Genomic DNA, 21891 nt, shown 5'->3' with positions numbered 1-21891 from the left:
TGGTCTTTGTAACAGTGGGGTCAGAGCAGAGCTGGAGGAGCTCTGCAGCCTCATTACAGTGAAGTGTTCAGAGACAGAGAGTGTGAGCAGAGCGCCAGCATCCTCCGCCTCCTCAAGTGTCACTGCACCACTGCAGGAACCCAAACACGGGGACAGAGAAGACAAAACCATCCACGGACTGAGGCCAGAGTGGTTGGAGACATGATCACGCTGCTCCTCACACAGACACACACACATATACACACAGTTCTGCTGCCATGAAGAAGGAGCAGCAAACATCTCTGTGGGTGTAACGGGGCACTTCCTGTCCAGGCTCAGAGGAAAGTCTTGGAGGAACACTCTGCATGCTGGAGGCTCAGCTCCACCCTTCGTAAATCCTAAATAAACCGTGTTTACTGCTCGTCCTCAAATTGTATGTTAAAGCAGCTCGTTCCAGCTCCTCTGCATGCTTTGCACTCTTTCATACTGTATGCAATAAACGTGGATGCCAGCTCTATGTTTAGTTTGTTATTCGTACCCATTGTCAGTGTTTCCACAAACTGCAGTGCAGCACATTTATTCTGGGCTCCAGTTTGCTCCAGATTATAAACCCCAAACACTTCTTTTCCATGTCCAAGCTGAAACACACCCCTCCTGCCTGCTCCTCTCCCAGCAGCTCCTTTAACACGAGGATAAAATTGGAAACCTGCATTCCTCCTGAGTGTGGGCAGTCTGATAAGCAGCGCTAGCGACTTACGTGCTGTTGATAATCTGGAACCTTTCTCCTTTCCTGAAGCTGAGGTCGTCTTCTGTCCGTGCCTCGTAGTCGTAAAGTGCCACAAAGAGGGTGACTCCTGCAGGACAGATGAAAACACAGCGTCAGCACGTGGCAGATTAGGAAGAGAAAATGAAGTTCAGAATCATGTTTAACTGCGGAGGTGAAGCAGCTCAGCGCTCCCAGTCCACAGACCAATCTGAGTTTAATGAGTTAATGTTAGCAGAGACATTAATGCAAAGCTCTCAGAGTCATCTTCACTTCATTGGGTATGGGGACTATAAATCATAAATGTTCATGTTTCTAAATTAACCCTGGTTCCGTTGCATTTCTTGGTTTTTAATCACACTGACTGACCACAGCTTTGACAGCCTCAAACAGACACAGGCAGTAAGAAGTACTGACTCTAAATCTAAGTTAAATGATTTGACAGGATCCAGCTTTAAAACTTGAACTGTATCTTTATTGAAGGTGCATGGCAAAAAAAAAAAAAAATGAATTTGAGCTCTTGTATTCTTTCAGCTATCAGGCAGTTTAATGCTGAGAGGTAAACTGAAACAGTTCTTTAGCTTATGCTAAATTTGGAGTCTCATTTTTTTCAATACTGCTGTTTAAACTGTGAACTGACTTGCCCCCTGGAGGATTAATAGAGTTGTCTAAATCTGGACCTGAATCTGGAATTTTACCATCAATTAATCTGAATTTTTTTTATTTTCTGTTATTTCAAAACCACTTTCACAAATGTTACACTAAACGTGTCTCATATTTTACTGTATCACACTGCTGCATATCCTATCAAACTGTGTACTTCTGCACATCATCTCACATTATGATACTTAACACCATATCCCACTAGGGCTGAACAATAAATCGATTTTAAACCAACATCACAATATATATATATATATATATATATATATATATATATATATATATATATATATATATATATATATATAAAGTTTTAAAGTGGGTTTAAAAAGTGCAATCCACAAGTTTACATATTTTAGTGGTTGAGCCAAAACTTTGATTTTATTTACATTTCTGCACTTAAGTTTGTGTTTTGTTACTGATGAGAGCTCAGTAAAATTTTTATAAATTTGATATTTATGTTCACACAATGTTTCTTTTTCATTTCATAAACAGTGCATTATACATGTTGGCATATCTCAGTAGTTGAGCCAGAGATTTGGTCTTATTCACATTTCTACTCTTTATTTTGTGTGAGATTCATAGAAGAGAGGAGTCATATTTACTTTTTATGGTGTGTGTATGTTTGTGTGAGGGTATATTTGTGGGAGTGGGAGGTTTGGGGTTTTTAAGGTATTCCTTTGTTTCTTTTTTCCTGTGTCTTATTTCTGTTCGGCTTTGTTTTGTTTTTGTTTTGTTTTTGCTTTGTTTCCTCTGTGAGGCACTTTGTGTTGCTGAACTGCATGAAAAGTTCCATATAAATGAAATAAAGTTGAAGTTGCAAGTTCATACCAGGCCTGTTGTTCTGTAGTGCTTTGTTCTTTTCTCTGATTTTATTCAAGGTAATTAATGATAATTTTTTTACGCGTCTAACTGCGATTGTAATCGCTAAAGATACGTTATTCATATTAATTCATGCATCAATTAATCTCACTGTATGTCGGCCTGGCCTACAGGACAGACTTGTTTATATGATGACAGTATCCTTTGTTGCGGTGGTCATACTCACTAAGAGTGGGGTTGTAAATTGGCCTTAACCGATTGTGATAGACACTGCGAGTACAGGCGCACTGCAAAACAGAATCTGTCCAGAAGTTATGTGCTCATTTTCACAAAATTCTCATGAAATTTGGGGGGTAATTTCAAAGAAATAAGAAAATCTTTGTCTAATTATTACCTAAGTGCGATAAAACTTGTGGACCTCTAAAGTAAAGTGTTAACTTTTTTTCACTAAATTGGGTGTAATGTTGTGGGCAGTGTCTCTAAATGTGGCTAATGGGTCAAAGTTTAAAAAAATGAAGAAAGAATGTCCACATATGTGGACGCTGGGTCTTGAGAGGTTAATCTTTGTTTAAAAAAATTACCTCCGAAACTTTCTTATCACACCTCTGATGGCTTCCCTCATCTTTAAACTCTAAACTTGATGAAAAAGGACTCAAGTCTGCATCGCACAGAAGTGTCTGACAGATGAAGCCAGCTGATCTGGTTCAGGGACAGTTTTATGGACTAGTTAGCTTTAATAATACTGACTGTATTCGTCTTGCAGCGTTGTTAACCTCTGCTCACAGTAATTCTTCTGACTGCAGCTCCCTCCCTGTCACAGCATTGTCTTGATAACAGAAGAATAACCTCTGCAGAATCTAAATTCTCTTCACAGAGCACCTGAAGTCACCTTCCCTCCCTGCTTCTTATCCCCTCTCTCACTAATCCTCATAAATTCCCTCTCATCACAGGAGTAAAAGAAGAGCAGCTCTCTTTAATATCTCCCATGGCTCTCCTCCCACGGGACTATTTTTCACCCTGACACTTCTGCTTATTGCTCTACGTGTGGCAGGCGTGAAAAAGGCATTAGGGCTCATTGTAGGATGTGTTAACAGATCGCAGCGGGAGGTTAACAAAGAAAATGAAATTATGATGCAGAGAAAAACTCAAGCTGTTAAGCCACCTTTAGGTGAGGATGAACACAAACACAACAAAACGCTGCGTGATTTGGAGACGTGACAGACGACGCGCTCGAGAAGGTTTCAGGTCATGTTTGTGGGAACCTGAGGACGGAGTGAACAAATTCATCCCAATGATGCTTCATTAAAATGACACTCAGGGTAAAAATAAACTGTACAGAGATGATTAATCATTCTCCTGCTTTTAATTTAGGTGACAGGGTTATAGAGAGGTCTGAAACTCAAAATGAAATTTAAGAAGATGCTGATAAACTCACTGGTTTGTCTCGATAAGAGTCATAAAGTTTCAATCACTGTCTTCTTAAAACTTTTAACACATGCACAGGGATGTGGGGGTGCAATCAACTTTTGGATGTTGGACAGTCCACCATCATCTGACAGACCTCTTTACTTAAGGACCACTAACTTTAAAAAAAAACCTCCTATCTATGCATTCCAGCATCATCTCACCCAAAAATTAACAGACCTCTCGGAATTTGTTGGCAAAGGTACCAAGAGAAAGATCATTACAGATTTTTTTTTTTTTTTTACACGTATTTCACATCCAGAATCCTCATGTTCCTCAGTTTCACAGAAGCTGGTATCTCAGACCTCCTTCATGCTTTTGGCCTCTCGGGTGTTCAGAGAAAACTGAAAAGATTTCACACCAAAGCAAAGGTGATGTTTTGGAAAACTGTTATCTGAGTGTGAAACTACAGCGCTGCTGTTACGCAATCTCTTGGAGCAGGACGGCTCCATCCGTCAGGAGTGATGTCTGAGTGTTTTCTTTGGATGGGATTAGCTAAAATCACTGAGCACAGATATAAAATAGAAGAAAAACACGTACATAACAGGGTGAGTATCTAACTAAAGCCACAATATTTTATTTAGTTTACTTTGTGTGGTCGAACACCTTTCTTCTCAGGTCACTCTGAGCTACTAGTGTCTCACATACAGACTGGGCCTGGTTCACTTCAGGACTTCACAGATTTTGTGCCCAATAAATGTGTGCTGATGAGCCAAAAACATATTATCTGAGTCATAAAGCACACACAAAGGATTAAAGGCAAGATAAGGGATAACAAAGGGAGATTCTTCATCAGTCTCTGGGATGCTGAGGTTCATCCAGGGTTGGTATTTTTGGTGTTTTTTCCAGAGTTAGTATACAGATATTTTTTTGACCGGATATCTTTGTGCTCGTTTAAAAAAAATCTCTGTCAACACCACAGAAATATCTCTGTCCACACAAAGAGGCAACACAGAAAACGATCACCTCTGAAGCCTGTAATGCCATGCCTGGCAGATAAGTAGCATGTTAGCATAGAGTGAAAACCATAGAAGAAGAACTTTATGAGCATGCGCAGCCAAAAAGAGGAGGAAGAAGCAGTCAGCCCTTTGAGGCTGTAGCCAAGAGCTGACCTTGAATGTTTGAAAAAGAAACCAATGTGGAAGCAAAAGCAGAGTGCAGATCATCAGGTGACAACTTCTCAGATATAGAGATAGCTTCAGTGATGTCACTCAGTGATTTCTGAAGAGGTGTTACGAAGCCAATAGATGGCAGTCACTATATTGAAAATGTTAACTAGACAGGATTTTGAGTCGACCTAGGAACAGGTAAAGAGGTGAGGCTGAGGCATGCCTAGAGCCTTTATCACACGGCTAAAACACGCCCTCCTATCAGCCAATCACTGTCTTCATGAACGAGTTTTAAAGTGTCACTCTCACACAGTGTGCATGAATGACAACACGAGACACAGACCAAACCTGTTTTATAAATACGTCTAAACATGTCTATCTGTACAGGTACATCTCTGAGACTACAGACTACTTCAGGGTTAAACAGGATCTGGTTTACAGTTATGCGGTTTCACAGCATGCTCTGTGGTGTGAATGCTAATCTTCTGCTCAAGACGTCACATGAATTAAAGAAAGAAATGAGGCATAACTGTTACTAATCTTCATAAACATCCCATGATTGAAAAAACAAAAGGTCAAACCACTTTCTGAGGTATTTATATACAGAGAAAGCTGAAAGTGAGATATCAAAAACACAAATTTACCTTAAGGTCTGGAAAAATATGTTTACAGAAGTCACAGCAAGACTGATCTTGTGTAAAAGTGCAGTTACTGAGAGCATTAAGGCCATGTATGTGAAGGAGCCTTTATTTCAGAAGTCAGAGACTAAACTATGACGCCCGAGAGAAAAGGTTAAAAAATATTTAAGAATAGAGCTGAAATGAAATGAGATGATTACCTCAGCCAAGAAGGTTATGTTTTCGGAAGAGTTTGTTTGTTCGTCTGTGAGCAACATAACTCAAAAAGTAACAAACAGATCTTGATGAAATTATCTGGGAATGTTCAAAAAAGGATAAGAAGGAAGTGCTTAAATTTTGGAAGTGATCCAGATCATTGTATGGATCCAGGTTTTTATAAGGATTCTTTATCATTGTGAGATAGGGCCGTTTTCACCATATGTGTATATAACTCCACCATAAATGGTCAGATTGCTTTGCAAAACAATACAAGACAAGGTCACCATAATTTCGGACAGATGTAAAAGTACGATCCAGATCCTGGCAATATTCTGGATACTAAGATCCAGGATTATGTAATATTCACTGGGTCATCATCATTTTCAACACTGTCAGGAAACAAATTATCGCACAAACCTGCAACTAACACCAAAGGGAGTATAACATTAAAGTAGGACTTAAGTGTTGGGTTAAAATCACAATATACTTGGTGGAGGTCTGCGCTCTTTGAGTGCTTTTCTAGTTTAAGTAAAAATGTAGAGAAAACAGTTTGGATTTTGAGAACAAATCAACTTTTTCAGAACTCTTTATGTATCAATGCTGAAGTTCCAGTTTTAGGACTCTGCATCTGAGTCTGGTCAGGAGGAAAAACTATGAAAGCTGAGGTGTTTCTACGACTTTTCAACTCTTTATGGGAACGTTAGCATCTTTTTGCTAGGCGCTGCCCTGTTGGCTATGGCTGCCTTTTGCAGCAGCTTTCTCTTCTTTGTCTGTTTCTTATAATTTTTTCGTCTCTTGTTTGTAATCTTTGTTTTTGGAGTGGATCATTACTTTGTATGGCTCATTTGTTGGTCATGTACACCAAACTTTTTGTGGCTTCAGTGATATTTTTACTACTTTTTCTCCTGTGTTTGTTTTGAGATCCTACATGTAACCATGGCTGCATTGTTTACATGTGAACTCAGCTGTTAGCAGCCTGTAGCATGTCAATGCTAACTGGTGCAAGGCCTGATGTTTCCCACAAGGTGAGGAGAAGGAGGTGAGGATGGCGTGCTGGTTCTCAGGTGTGAGCTAAGAAGTGACGACATGGACTTCCATCCATTGTTATTGGGAACATAAGATCTATCTTCAATAAGATGGACGAGCTAGCTGTGCTAACTGTCATCATCTATTTTCTTATGGACCTTTTTGCACTTTCTGTACACTTTCTTACTTTTGTTTTCTTGATTGCTGCTGTGACTTCAAATTTTTTGTACTTGTTACAATGACAATAAAGTTATATTCTGTTCTATTCTATTCTATTCTATTCTATTCTATTTTTTTGCATTTCATTTTGTAGATGATCCCTGAGCAATGAGCCACAGCTAGCCGCTAATGGAAGTTGGACGGCTAGTTCACGGTGAACCTATCTTAGTAAAGATGTATATGTTATCTACAAGAAATGTCATGCTGATGAGTTAAGACAGCTTTATTTTGGAACCTATTCAACATTATATCAGAAATTTCTGCTCTTTCTTAAAGTGCATCATGATGAAAACTCTCCTCTCTAATATTCCCCTTCTTTCTGCTGAGCTCGTCTGCTGAGAGGTGAAGATCTTAGTCTGCCAGATCTCAGATGAGTTTGATTGGTCTTGTCTCCTAAACAGAGCCGATGAGCGCTGGAATAAGACAAAAGCAGCTCTCAGAGTGTTTCCTCGGCTCGGAGCTGACTGCAGCTGTTAAACTGTTTTATGCCTCTGAGTGTTTGACAAATGGAAGCTGAACAGGCACTTCTTCAAAGTCCACTTAAACCCTCTTGATCGCATTTATTCAAGTCATTTCACTTCAGACGCTCTCAGCAGGCAGAAGCTTTCTGGGAAACAGCGCTGATATGAGGAGGCAGTGTGAGGCTGCTGCTGACGGGCCTGCTGATAGAGACGACCTGCTGCTGCTCATGTGACAACAACTCCAAGAGAAACAGGGTAGCAGAGTGTCTGAGGGGAACACCAGAGTTTTTCTAACCTTTGTGCGTAACACGGCCCTGAACGCATCCCGGCACAGGCCGTGTGGATGTTCCATCAGGTCAGCAGAGGTGGCAGAAAGGTATAAACTGCTGTATTGATTCTCCTGCTGGGATCCTGCTCGATAAGTTACGTAAGGTCAAAGGACGAGCAGTGCATATTTCCATTTGGGGGATGACATAAGCAAAAAGATCAACTGATAATCAATAAAGTGTCTGCTGCCAGCTGCAGTTTGGGCTCCTCCAGGCGAGGGAGAGGGGGTGGCTGCAGCTGTGTTATAACAGAGTCTGAGAGGGAGAAACGGCTTACGTCCAAATTTCCCCACCAGGAGGAAATTAAAAAGATAAACCCCTCTCTGCTCCTCTGCCACTGTGTGGATTTGGATTATGTAGCGCAGAAAATAATCCACACTTTGAGGGAGAGGACTCCTGCTAAGTTGAGTGGAAATGCTGAGTTCCTCTGCAGCGCGGCCGAGCTCAGGCAAACATAAAGGATATCCTGAGTGAGAATATTCCTACCCAAACAATGAGCCCCGCACAAAGCCCCGCGCTAATGCCAACAGGACGTTCCTGACAGGGCTGGGCGAGGTCAGCGCTGGAGCTGTCGCAGGGCAGCGAGGTGAGGATTGTCAGGGTTTTGGATGTCACAGAGGTCTGTGGTTGCACAAAGGATCCACACAGAGGTGTGTGAGTGTGTGAGTGCTCTGCGCTGTGATCACAGAAAGCTCATCTGACAAACACAGACTCATTTCTCGCTAAACAGATGAATAATTTCCTCCCTCAAAACATCATCTGTCCCTCAAAGATTTTAAGCAACAGCTGCTCCATCAAACATCTGCCTCAGACTCTCTAAACACTGTCCTCAATTCTCCATTTTTTTGCTCTTTTTTTGTCAGTTTCACACGTTCACACCTTCAGTCTGATCCGTTAGGCTGCTTGTTTCTCTTTGCAGACACTGATGACCAGGTCTATAAGTTTGGGGATTGGAAACACAATCAACATCCAGGTATAATGCACATTGTAAAACACAGAAGACATCATCTTCTTTGGAGCTGGTCTGACAGATTTAGCCCTCTGATGTGGGACAGGCCGTAATGACTTTATTGTCATATTTAAAAGAAACTAGATCTGGATAAGTCTTGTTAAGTTGTGTTGTGTTTTGCAGCTGACAGGCTCAGATTGTATCACTAAGTGTCTGAAGGAATTACTTAGAGTTTCCCTGCAGACTCAGACGATGTTTTACAGTCAGATGTTTCTCTTTAAACACAAACAGCTGCTTCTCTGCAAAGACACCAGCCTAAGTTCACTGGAGCAGTTTTCACCCTGCAGAACTAAAGAGCTGCAGGTCCTCTGCTGTCTGCACCAGCTGTTGTGTGACTGATGGATCAAAGATCATAAACAACCAAAGACTCAGGAAATTACTCAAGTATCATTGGACCAGTCAGAAGGAGTGGGGTGTTGACACAGTTAGTCAGCTTTGTGTGTTGAGGTTGTGTACCAACATGTGTTGTTGAGTGTTGACTTTGTGTGCTGACATTGTGTCTTTACTGTTAACGTGTGATGGTGTTGTGTTTACTGTTTATGTGTATTGGTGTTGTGAGTCGATGTTGAGTGTTGAGATTGTATGTGGTTATGTGTTGACATGTGTTGACTTTGTATGTTAACTTTGTGTGTTGACGTTGTGTGTTGGCATTGTGTGTTTACTGTTTATGTGTGTTGATGTTGTGTGTTGGCATTGTGTGTTTACTGTTCATGTGTGTTGGCGTTGTGAGTTCATGTTGTGTGTAAAGGTTGTGTGTTCTGTGTTGCTGTGTCTTGATGTTGTGTATTGACTTTGTATGTTGACACTGTGTGTTGATGTGTGTTGAGGTTGTGTGTTATGTGTTGACATATATTGATGTTTATGTTAACTTTGTATGTAGATGCTGTGTGTTGGTGTTGTGTGCTTTTGTTGTGTGTTGACATGCTTTTACTGTTGATTTTGTGTGTTGATGTGTGCTGAAGTTATGTGTTGATTTTTTGTGTTGATGTTGTTAGTTGATGTGTGTTGACGTTAGGGCTGCACGATATTGGAAAAAACTGACATTGCAATTTTTTGGGGGGAATGGGGGAAACGCGATAGTCGCATCACATGCGCGATGTGACTATTGCGCATGTGCATATTGTGATGGCGATGTTCAAACGATATATTGTGCAGGCCTAGTTGATGTTGAGTGTTGAATTTAGGTGTTAAATGTTGATGTCATGTGCATTGATGTTATGTGTTGATGTTGCGTTGATGTTGCGTTGATGTTGCGTTGATGTTGCGTTGATGTTGTGTTGATGTTGTGTTGATGTTGTGTTGATGTTGTGTTGATGTTGTGTTGATGTTGTGTGTCGATGCTGTGTTGTCATGTTTTGATGTTGTGTGTTGATCATGTGTGTTGAGTTGTGTTAACGCTGTGTGCTGATGTGTGTTGATGCTCTGTGTTGATGTTGTGGTAATGATGTGAGGACTCTGGACGTTCACAGGAACACTGGTTGTGTTGCTGTGCTCTGAGATGTCTCACTGGGACAGTGGGGATCTGAAATCTTGGGCTGTGTTTGTTTCGGTCTTGCACTCTGTTTGGACTTTATGCACAGCTGCAGCTCTTAAGATGCAGTCAGCTTTAACTCAGACTGTTTTTCTGCACTGACCTTTTGAGTGTGCAGCTAACAAGGAAACACAAAATCATTTCCTCATTGTAACATCACTCCAGGAATGGTCCACCTGACATGTTTCCACCTGATAATGAACTTCAGGTTCTGAACTCTACTTTGTGATTTATTTGCCTGCTGTCTTTGAAAAGTGTATTTCAGGACACACACGACATAAACATGTGATAATGAAACTAAGCTCTCAACATCATCTGTCTCTTACCAGTCCCACCGCGAGTCCTCAGGGTCCCCGTGTGGGAGGAGGTGCTGACTCCTCCAAAGACGGTCATCCCCTGTCCCACGGGGGCGTGGAAATTGTTGTAGTTGGGGATGGCGGTGACCCCAAAGTTGGGGTAGTGCTGCGGCGTTGGGTCGGCCCCATAACGGTACGCGGCTCCCTGGGAGATGCTGGTGTCTCTGTCGTCTGTGAGTTTGGTTGCTTCCTTATCCTTGCATTGCACACAGCCCATTATCTATAATCTGTGGAAGACATGAAGACAAGCAGACATCGGGTTACTTACACTACTTTTAAACTGCAGTAAAAGTGGTTTTGCTATGTGAGGATTACGAGGAGAGAACATAAGTGTGTTTGGACGAACATGGAGTCAAAACTTTCTACTCTACCTGCTCCACAGTTAGTATTTTTGCTGCTGACTGCCCTAGACTTCTAACCGCAACATCTGAAAACAATCCAAGTCCTGACAGAGAAACACTTCATGTTTTAAGAGTTTGACCCTCTGATTTTAAACCACGCTGTATGATGTGCACACCTGTGTTGTCGTATATTGCAGCCATGCAGCCACGTCAGAGACTTAAAGCCGATTTAAATCCCTGCAGGTATAAAACCCCCCCCCCTCCACCTAGTGCATGCAATGACGTCTAGTTAATGGTTATAAACTTTTGAGTCCATAAGATGAAACAAGATGACCGATTTCATCACTTCCTTTGAGGTCTCCTCTTCTCACCGCTCTCTCTTTCTACTGATGACATCTTCCCACTGATCAACTCTCTGGGCTCTAGGAGACGGGATCCTTTTTTAAAGCCCGACACAGTTTGCTCTCAGGATGACTCACACAAACAATGTGTCTCTTTCTTTCTCTTTCAGGAGAAATAACAGACGCTATCTCACTGATGTCAGGGAGGCCAGCCGGCCTGAGAGCAGGGGAGACGTGGAGGCACAGAGCTCTGTCGTCAACATCACCCTGATGATCTTAATGGAGATCGGTGGGCGGACGGCGTGTTGGAGACTGGATGTTGGATTTATCTCACAGTCAAGCAGTCTGAGCTGCAGCGGCGGGCAGCAGGAAGAGAAGAAGAAAAAGCATCACCTGTCCTCCACATGCTGGACGTTATCAAAGCAGCTCTGTTCTTTACAGTCCAGTCTACCTATAAATCATTTCCCATAACCCTCCACATATAAAATTCCTGACTGCACTCCAAAGGAAACTTGAAGTACAACTTTTATACTTACATTCTGAAAGCTGAGCTGCAAATAACTTGTGAAATATCTGCAGTCGTCAAAACTGTCTAATTGAGTTTCTTTGAATAAGAGCAACAACATAATATCTCATAAAATCTCTTTGAAGGACTTTTTTAGCCTCAAAGCTACAGCAGAAAATTTACTTGATTAAAATAAGAAGTACACAGGTTTTAGCAAAACAAGCTGATTAAACAAACTGTGAGACTGCCTGCTGTGTCTGATTTTATCAGTGTCATATGTTTATCACTGATGCTCACCTTGTCCCGGATTCCCTCTGCTCGCTGCTGCTGCTCTCCCTGCTTTAATTTTTCAGTCATTTACATGAACTAGAGGGGATATGTGCTCTTCCTGCAGCACCCTTTGGCCTTCCTTATAGGCATGTGGAAGGACAGGGAGTTCTCACACAGTCATATCACCAAGACAACCAAAAAAAAACCCAGTTGTGGTCTTAAAACCCCCATTCTGACATTCATTACAGTTCTGTTTTTAGATTTATAAATAAAGAGGAGTGACACCAAGAGGATTGTCAGATTCTACTTTTTCTGCTGGGCTGTTAGTAAGGGTCAAGATTTATCAACACCTGCTCCTTTGGCTTTGTCCAAGCAGTGACCTTAAGCACTTGTGAAAGATGCCTGTTGCTCCCAGGCTAGCGCGGCTCCAAATCACCAGCCAGACTCTTCTCCTCTGTTGTGCCCAAATGGTGGAATGAATTACCTAACTCTATATGATCCACAGAGTCCTCTTCTACTTTAAGAGATGTCTGAAGACTCATCTGTTCAGGGAACACTTGTGCACTTAAGCTGACCCTTCTCCTCTTTGTCCTCAGGGGTAGAATGAGTCAGAAGGTCTGAGACTCAGCTCTCATGATTTCAGAGTATTACTACTGAATGTTGTTGATGATTGAAGCATACTGTTGCAGCAATTAATTGTGGTTTGTTGGCTTGTTGATAACCATCCCCCCCCCAAAAAAAACAAAAAAAAACAAAACAAACAAAAAAAACACTTGCACTTAATGGCAGCACCTGCAGCCGAATAACTTGTAGCACTGTTGTTGCACAAACTAGATTTTTCCTTCCGTCTTAATTCTTGCTTTTGTTGTACGTCGCTTTGGACAAAAGCGTCTGCTAAATGAAACTGTAGAACTGTAAACTGTAAGGGTTGAAAAGTGGTTATAATAATAATCGTATTTGTCTGGATGGCTCATGCTTTTGTTTATAGACATGTCTGAAGTGTTTTTTTTTCATCTTGCCCCATTAAAGGTTAGAGTTATGCATTTATTTGTATAAGCAGCCAGAGGCATAGATTTGCTGATTGTCAGGAGGCTTTAAACTGGACTTAGCCCCGCCTCTTTTTCTGGGTACGTACAGTCAGCTTTTCCTCTATGGTGTCTCTACTTTGAGGCTGTAATGAATAGATATTTTGCTTTACATGTGTGCAGAATTTCAGAACTCTACATATTCATGTCTTGTAGAAGTCCCTGAAAAAAGCACAAGCTCAAGACTTTTTAAAATCACATCCGAATCTCCCAATTGGTTTTTGACATATTGGACATATGGGCCATAAATACCAAAGTCCCACCCCAGACAGAGCTGGCCAATCAGAGAGAAGGAGGTCTGTGGAGTGGGCAGTCTTAAAGGGACAGCAGCTACAAACACCAATGAGAGAATAATTCATATTTTTTGGAGTTGAAAATCATGAAAAGCTACTTCGGGGAAAGCACAGGGACAAATTAAAGACTTAACAAAAAAGCAGCACAGTGAGTGACAACACTAAGACTCAGCTACACTCACAAAGTCAAATGTCTTAAATGTTTATCTCTAACTATTCTCCAGGCTTTACAGGAGAACTAAACCGAACAAGAAGACAGCAACAACTGACCAGTGATACAACACAGTGATTCACAAGAACAGAGGAAACGTCACCCCAGAAGAGCCCCCGTCAGACTGAGGAAATACAGTCACACTTTTAACCTTTGAGCTTTCAGCTGAAATTTGTCATGACTTAGTCGTCTGACATTGTGTCCTCATCACATGAATTCTTGAGCCAAAAACATCCACAGGCTGACCTTTGACCTCGGAGTGGACGATGAAGCCAAATGTGGAGAGATTCCCTCCAGATGTTGTTGAACTAACAGAGACAGCCACGCTGCAAGTTAGCAGGAACATTTCTGTTTCACTCAGTAACATAAATACAGCTCAAGCCCAGAGTCTAAAAACATCTTGAAATACTTTCTCAATATCTCTGATGGTTTTCCCTCGGCTAAAGTAAAAGCTAAGGTTTGAAAAATGACAGGGGACACACCACAGGCATGAGATTACTCTGAGGGAGCTCTGTGTGCTCCCAGAGGAATGAACGCCGTCTTATTGTCTCTGCAAAATCAAGGATAACTGTTTTATCAACACAGACACACCAGGCGATAAATCCTCAGCTCTAAAGACAAAGTGCAGCGCCGACCCTCAGCTCTGTGCTCGGTCTGAATACATATTTCACTCCTCTGTCTCTCCTTCCTCTGTCTGTCTCCTGGCTCTGTCACCTCAGCTGACTGCAGTAAATACATCCCCTGCTGACACACTGTGAGGACACAGAGGAGGCAAATGAAAGAGTCGAGCGGGTTTCCCTTTCTCAACGAGGAGGATCAGCGGAAGGAACAGCTCTCTACTATTAATTCAAAGAGTCAACCACACAATAACCTCCACACATTTAGACAAACAATCTGATCTGATGACAAGCTGCTGGAGATGAGGTTAAAGAGAAATTTACCCTTAGGAACGAAGCTCCCCAGAGGATGCTCCCTGACCAATTCTGTCAACATCTCAACAGAAAGTTTGTTGCACAGTGACAAAGTTAAACAAAAATAATCTGATGTTATCAGTTGTAAACCACATGATGACACAGGAGGTGGGGATTTTTTTTTCTAGGGTTGCAGTGTCTGAGAAGTTCACACTTTAGCATCTCTGTTTTTCCACCTAAAGATATTTACGAAGTATCCGTTGACTCATTTAGAGGTCATGGTAACAGGACTGTTAAATCTGTCTGACTTATATATAAGTAACTGTGAAATCCAGAATATATGTGTCAATTTCCATTACCTCTGGCAATTTGCAGTTTCTGTGCAGCTGTGTAGGCCCCAGAAAATAACCTGACCTGTTACACCTACGTTAAATAGCATAGAGCTGGAAAGCTGCTGACACTGGGCCATAACAAAGCATCTGTTTTAAGGTTTTTGCCGTTGTGTGTTCACGCCCAGTCACTGTATTTTTCTTCACCCCTGAATATTTTGATGCGACCCCACATGCTCAACACATGTCATTTATTGTTTTCTTCTTTTGCTAAGTGACACAGTTAGCCTTCTTCTTCTGTTGTTTAAAATGTGATTAGCAAACTGCATAAAATTCTGTTTTTGATGTGAGGGTTGACAGCCCTTTCAAATTATATGTTTGATGTTATCCTAGAATCAGACTCTGTTACAACTACCGTCTTGAAATTATTTCAAACATGCCAGGTACACTTTTCTAGGATTCTTGTCACACCATGTCTTGCCCACTGCCCTGTGTTGGAGACATGTTTAGGTGTCGGAAAACTTCAGAGGCAGACTGTTCTTGAATTTAGTTGGAATTTAACAGTAACCAAAAAGTGTTAAGATACTACTTTTTAGTATTTTGAATCCTGGTAAATAAAACAGCAACTTAGCCTCACATCTGGACAATGCTAAACTGGGAAGTGGGGCCTGTGAATGATGTCATCTCCGTGTTAAAAGTGTGTTGCCAGGTCAGAAAAACTTGCCATAACAGCAATACTTCTGTATATAATTATTGAATAATACTAAATATATGGCTGATTTATTGGGACAAACACTAGTCAGAATTGCTAAAATAAACAGAAAACAACAGGAGCTCAAAGGGGCTGTGAGGAGTTTGAAAGTGATCTTGAAAAAGTCTCCCTTCTAGATATATGCCTGATCATAATCCACACTTTAAAATGAGATTATCAGCACCAATATCTCTGGTTACAGGTTATTCTAAATTGCTACTTCTTGGCTTGGAAGTCTTGGAAGAATTTCTATGGCTTATTTTGTAGTGATGGTGGACACAGGAGCCTAACTGTCAGACAGAAAAAGTACAGAAGAGCTGAGGAAAGATAAACAGGAGTGTGATACAGCCTGAGCTAAAGGCTAATTAGCCTTTAGCCTGGGCTGTATCACTCTATAACACAGGGGCTGAACTGTGTGTGATAATGTCCATTCCAACCCACAGTCAGCAGTTATTCTGCAGTGGTCTGTTCAAACTTGAGAGTCTATCAATAAAATGAAGAGTGAGGTTACATTAGCTCTGATTGGTAGATGACTGGCAGGACATAGCTAACCAGGATTTACTAATGTTACACATTGCAGACATGTCTTAGAGCACCAGGTTGCTAGCTGTGCTAAATATAGACAGTTACTAAACTACTTACAAACTGACAGGGTTTACTTGTTGTCACGTTAGCCTACAGATACTTTGGCGCACTGGGCTGCTGATGTTGCTAACATATACCCAGCTGCTACAACGTTTGCTTGATGTCACATTTCAAACCGTAGCGCTACGTAACTGTACTGATTAATACCTTATCTAAGCGCGTTGTATCCAGTGAAAAGCTGTCTTGAACAAAGAAAGTTTGTTTTGACACTCACTTAATGTAATTTACAACAGTGTGTGGAGACTCTTGGCCACAAGATGGCAAGGGAGTGCAGTCAAAACTCTTTAATTGTAAACTCAGGGGTGGGGTGGATCTGCCGACTTCCAAGCAGGAAATTTCCCACTTGGAACTCATAAATCCTGACTTCCAAGTACAAATGAAACACACCATCAGCTCAAAATCTACAACTTAATGACACTCATTTGAGTAAAGCAAGGATCAGATCATGGATAGAGAAGACAGCTGGTTAGAAAGAGGTGCAGGTAAAGCCACACGCACACAGGGTATCATGTGACCCCGACAATTATCAGGAAATTGGCTCACAACTTTTCTGTCAATGAATCTTCACAAAAATGTGATCATATCACTGAGAAAAGTTTCTGGACGTCAAGTATGTGTAGTTTTGCTTTGACCACCAGATATATGCTGACACTTAAAGTCAGCTGGGCAGCGATGGCTGAACAAGTTGAAGTGTCTGTTAACCTTTGAGTCGCGCTGACATTCACTGCAGATTCTTCTGTCAAGGAAACAGCTTTTCTAAAGTTTCAGAAAGCTGCCCCCGCTCAGGATTTGGTCTTTGTTGATTCCTGAGCAGCCTCTGAGAGCGCCAACCAATTAGAAGAGCGGCTGGTTGTGACTGACACACCATGACCACTCTCTTTCAGCATAATTACAGACTGATCCTTCACAGGGCACGCTGGTGCAGACAGAGGCCGAAACGCCCGCCAACACAATCAGAGGCTGTCACAGGCGATGAGGGCGTTAGAAGGAGAGTAATCCCAACGTGTAATTTGTGTTTCTTCAAACTTAACAGGATGACAGGTCCATGTTTAAGACTAACTCTGCCTCTGTGCTTGTTAATTTCTTATACTGCTGTTTAATATCAACACATCTTATGTGTTTTTACATGCTTCATGCTATGGCAAACTGAACACAGGTTAAAAAGTTTTTTATGTTTTAGATTTCTTCATAAACACGCTGGGAAACTTTTTGCATGAAGACACACTTTATGTAACAACACGTTTCAGCCATAAGGAGCTATAATGACCGAAACACAGCCTTCGTGCTCCTTGTAATCAACTTTGTGTGACCCGTGTCAACAACCTGGCATCACACTGAGCGGGCAGAGCGAAATGTTGGGCTCACACTTGAAGCTCCGCTGCAGCAGCACACGCCACAACGGCTCTGTCAGCAGGCGATGTAATCCTGTGTGACAGGATGCCGAGCAGGCAGGAGGCCAGGGAGCAACAGCCGCGATGCTACGCTCGGTGCAGGACTGCAGAGCATCCCTAATCGTGTGTACTCACAGCAGACTGACAGAGACCACAAACAGCTCCGCAGCCTGACGCTCCACACAGCCTGTGACTGCTAGAGGATTTCAGAGGGGAAACAAATGTATTGATCCCTCTGAGCCGGATGGAAAGCTGTGCCTGTGCAGTGGTTAAACGATAATCTCTGCAGCATGGATAAAGTTTATCTCATGTAGCTTTGGCTTAGCAACACAGCTGTTCACATGGAGCAGGACGGCTGATGGACTTTTGGTTTTATTAGGAGCAGACCATTAATGATGATGTTTACACACACACACACACACACACACACACACACACACACACACACACACACACACACACACACACACACACACACACACACACACACCCACACAGCCCCTCTTACTAAAGCAACATAGCAGAGTGTACGCGCTGCTGTAGGCCATCAAGAAGTCAGCTGTGACCGCGCTTCCAGCTTTAGATCAGGGGTCTACAACCTTTACCTTAATAGGAGTCATTTTGGCTCAGCTCACCTGGATTAAGGTCGTTCAGGAGTGACAAAATCTACTTCATCGAATAAGACAAAAAAGTGGATAAAATTCTCAACATTGTATAAATCTAGTAAATAACTGACTTAACCAGAAGTATTAAGTTTACAAAAAATTACATGTGATGTCTTAGTTAAAAAAAAAAAAAAAAGGCGAATGCCTTAAAAATAAAAGAAAAAACGTAATTTCATAAGTTTGAAACATATGCAAGATTTAAAAGTACAATAAATTGCATTTTTTCATTTTTTTTAACTTAAAAAATTAGCAAAATGTTTCAAAAAGAAATAAAATTTTAATTATGTGCAAAAGATTTGCAAAGATGTCCAGAATTTTGAAATTAAAAAATTGCCAAAATTTCCAATAAATAAATAAATAAAGCGATTTCAAAAATTTACTAATTTTTCTCCCCCCAAAAAAAGAAAAAATAGAAATTACAAATTAAACAAAATGCAAAATAAAAAATAATTTAAATTATTTGCAGAAGCTTGCAGGATTTGTTTGTGAAAATTCCAAAAATATAAAAAATGCAACATTAACATTTTTTTTTCTAGATTTAAAAAATGTCAAATGTCAAACTTTATGCAAATTCTAAAAATGTGCACAAAGTAAAAAAAAAAAATTTAGTTATTTTTTTGCAAGAGTTAATCAATATTTAGTTCAACAAAATTAGTATGCATGATTTTATTTAGTGTCAGTGTTTTTAATCACCGGTTCCCTAAGACAAATAAAAATAATTCATTAATATTTCCTTTAAGCTACAAGAAGCCACTGCAAAGGACTCAAAGAGCCGTATGAGGCTTCAAGGCCGCAGGTTGCAACCCTTGATTTAGATAATCTTCATTTCTGCTGACACCTGACAGGACGACTGCTGTCAACATTTGACCTTTAACCTTCCATCAGCGAGGGTGTGATTCAGTAATTAACACATTCTGCTTTCACACTTCCCACACCCTCATCAAAGATTCTTTTAAAATCTTGTGTTGTGTTGGCAGTTTGGATTAATAAAGGTTATAGCACAGTGTGTCAGTGTGGCGTCAGGAAGAACAGATCCTTCCAGATCTCTGAAGTCCGGTTAAATGTGATCAGCTTCACTGACCGTTCTCAGCCCTGTGTGTGTCCGACTCTCCACAGCCTTCAGTTCAGACCTCAGCTCATCACTGCCTGCTCTCTTTGAACTGAAGCCTCTTTCATCTCTTTATTTCCCCCTTCCTTCCCTCCTTTCCTCACAGCCCTCTCTGCTGATTAATTATTCCTCCTTTGCAGAAAATAACGCCACCTGCTTGCCGTAGGGGCTTTTTTTTTCTGCCCGTTTACTCGATCAGTCTCCCTCTCTCCATCCCAGAGGGCTGCAGGAATCAGTGCAATACAAGCAACTGATGCTGCAACCAAAACTGAGGCTTGCTCCGCTCAAACGAGCCATCGCAGAGTCATTTCTGTATGAAAAAATATGAATTTCTCTTCTTTTGTTGGCTTATGTTCAGAATCCTGCTGTGATTCATATCAGACATCACACCTCCTCCCACTTTTCAGCAACTTTCAACATAAAATCAATGAAGCCTCTGGGAAAATCCAATTACAGAGCAGGACATGAGCTGGAGTGGAGTGGATCTATAATGAGTTAAAGGCTATTCATACAGGAGAGGACAGACCCGATTCATTAAGGCCTTGAATTGGAGGCAAAGACTTAAAGCATGTGGAGAGCGTGATTAAAGGAGTGCACAGGTTTAAAAAGATGAACTCGCTGTGGTGAGGTGGAGTCTACCTGCAGGTGTTAGACAGAAAGAGGGGTAAGGATGGAGCCGACGGGGGTGATGATCGTAGGGGGTTGTGCCAGAGGCACGCCCGAGTCCACGTGCCGCTGTAAGTGAATAATTCATGTGATGAATGTGCAGAGCTGAAGGTATGTCATAGCGTTCGGGGGGCAGTCGTCAAGGGAGATGCTGCATTTATATTTTAGAAGGAGGAGGAGTTGGAGGAGGAGGGGAGTGGGGTTCATTAGAAGCAGGAGAGCTGGTGAAGGAGGTGGAGGGCACGCTGACAGATGAACCCCTCAGGGAAGGTTTTTCATCCCTGTGGTCATTTAGGAGCTGAAGCTGAGCCCAGGGGATCAGATCTGAATAAAAACACCTCAGACTCCAGCAGAGACCGGGTGGAGACGGGGGGAAGAGGGTGGAAGTGGACTTCTAATTTGTTTCACACAGATTGGGACATACATCAGGGAGCGTATATCCTTTACAAGGACACGTTTAATATGCTGCAGGTCTTTACCTTTGAAACTGGACACAGAATGAACACGCAGACGTATTCACCCCTTCATGACTTCTCCACATGTTTCGTTACCAAGGCTAAATGAAGATCACAGGAGGTGTAAAAGAAAACAGTCCATCACTGACGTCAATTTTCAAACAGAAGGTGTAACCTTCTGCCTTTGGATGAAAACTCTAAGATCCAAAGTCTGCCTCTTGAGCTGCTCTTTGTTGCATATCAAACTGTCACGCTGGAGATGGACCATGGCTTTCTGTTGCTTAACGTGCACGTTTTGGATGTTCTACTTTTATTTCAGAAAACAAGAAGCAAAAAATTAAAGAAAATCAGACACTATAGGCAAGTATCTGTCTCATCGTCTCTGCCTGTTGACTCTGGTCTCCCAGTGGGTAAATGATGGCAGTTAGTAGGAGAAAGCAGCCTGAGGAGCCACTGAACCGGAATCATTTCTGACAGAGAAAGTGGAGCAGCATCCTGTCCTGCAATCCAGACACAGACAGCAGAACTTGTGCAAAGTTACTTCAACTATTGAAGAAGTGATAACAGCAACAATGTTCCTTAACAGGGCATTTGACTTATTTTGGTTTGGAGATGAAGCTGTGAGTATGAGTCAAAAGTGGCGTTTCCACCAAGCAGTCCCACCAAAGAGGTTATGTTTTAAAAGAGTTTTCTGTGAAAAACGTAACTCAAAAAGTAACAAACAGATCTTGATGAAATTTTCAGGAAATGTTCAAAATGGGATAAGGAAGCAGTGATTAAAATTTGGAGGTGATCTCGATCACCGTCTGGATCCAGGTATTTTTCTAAGGATTCTTTATCATTGTAAGATAGGGCTGTTTTCACCATACGTGTAAATAACTCCACGATAAATGGTTGGATTGCTTTGCAAAACAATACAAGACAATGTCACCATCATTTCTGACAGATGTAAAAGTACGATCCAGATCCTGGAAATATTCTGGATTCTAAGATCTGTCAGGTAACAAATTTTTGTACAAACCAGCAAGTAACACCAAATTGTAGCAGACAGTCTGCTGAAAGGGAGTATAACATTAAAGTAGGACTAAAGTGTGACAATCACAATATGCTAGGTGGAAGTCTGCGCTCTCTGACTGCTTTTTTAGTTTGTTATTGGGAAAGGGGGACAGGCTGTTTATACAGGAAAATCTGTTTGCTAATGTCACCTCTATGGTAGAAAGGAAAGGAAAAACAAAATGATTGTCGGAACCAAAACTGAGAAAATTTGTGCAGATCAAACTGAACTTTAGCCTTTCTGTGTAACACCTCTCCTGAAGCTAAAGGTCTGGGAAAAATCACGTGGATCTTAATCAAGTCAATA

The 21891-nt window shown here is 41.5% G+C and overlaps 1 protein-coding gene across 1 annotated transcript in view; it reads right to left on the bottom strand.

Annotated features, from left to right (window-relative positions):
• Positions 1-21891, bottom strand: part of fynb (FYN proto-oncogene, Src family tyrosine kinase b) — a 121732-nt gene that overhangs the window by 40532 nt on the left and 59309 nt on the right. Inside the window, exons 3-4 of the mRNA XM_074684710.1 lie at positions 10535-10791; positions 737-833 (exon numbers count right to left, since the gene is read on the bottom strand). Coding sequence (XP_074540811.1) covers positions 737-833; positions 10535-10781 — 344 coding nt within the window. The 5' untranslated portion in view covers positions 10782-10791. The remainder of the gene's footprint in view (positions 1-736; positions 834-10534; positions 10792-21891) is intronic.

The sequence above is a fragment of the Halichoeres trimaculatus genome, unplaced genomic scaffold (genome assembly GCF_033239565.1).
Source record: "Halichoeres trimaculatus isolate MK-OKI-2021-1 unplaced genomic scaffold, fHalTri1.1 fHalTri1_scaffold_13, whole genome shotgun sequence".
NCBI classification, from domain to species: domain Eukaryota; kingdom Metazoa; phylum Chordata; class Actinopteri; order Labriformes; family Labridae; genus Halichoeres; species Halichoeres trimaculatus.
This window is presented reverse-complemented; position numbering and strand designations above follow the sequence as displayed.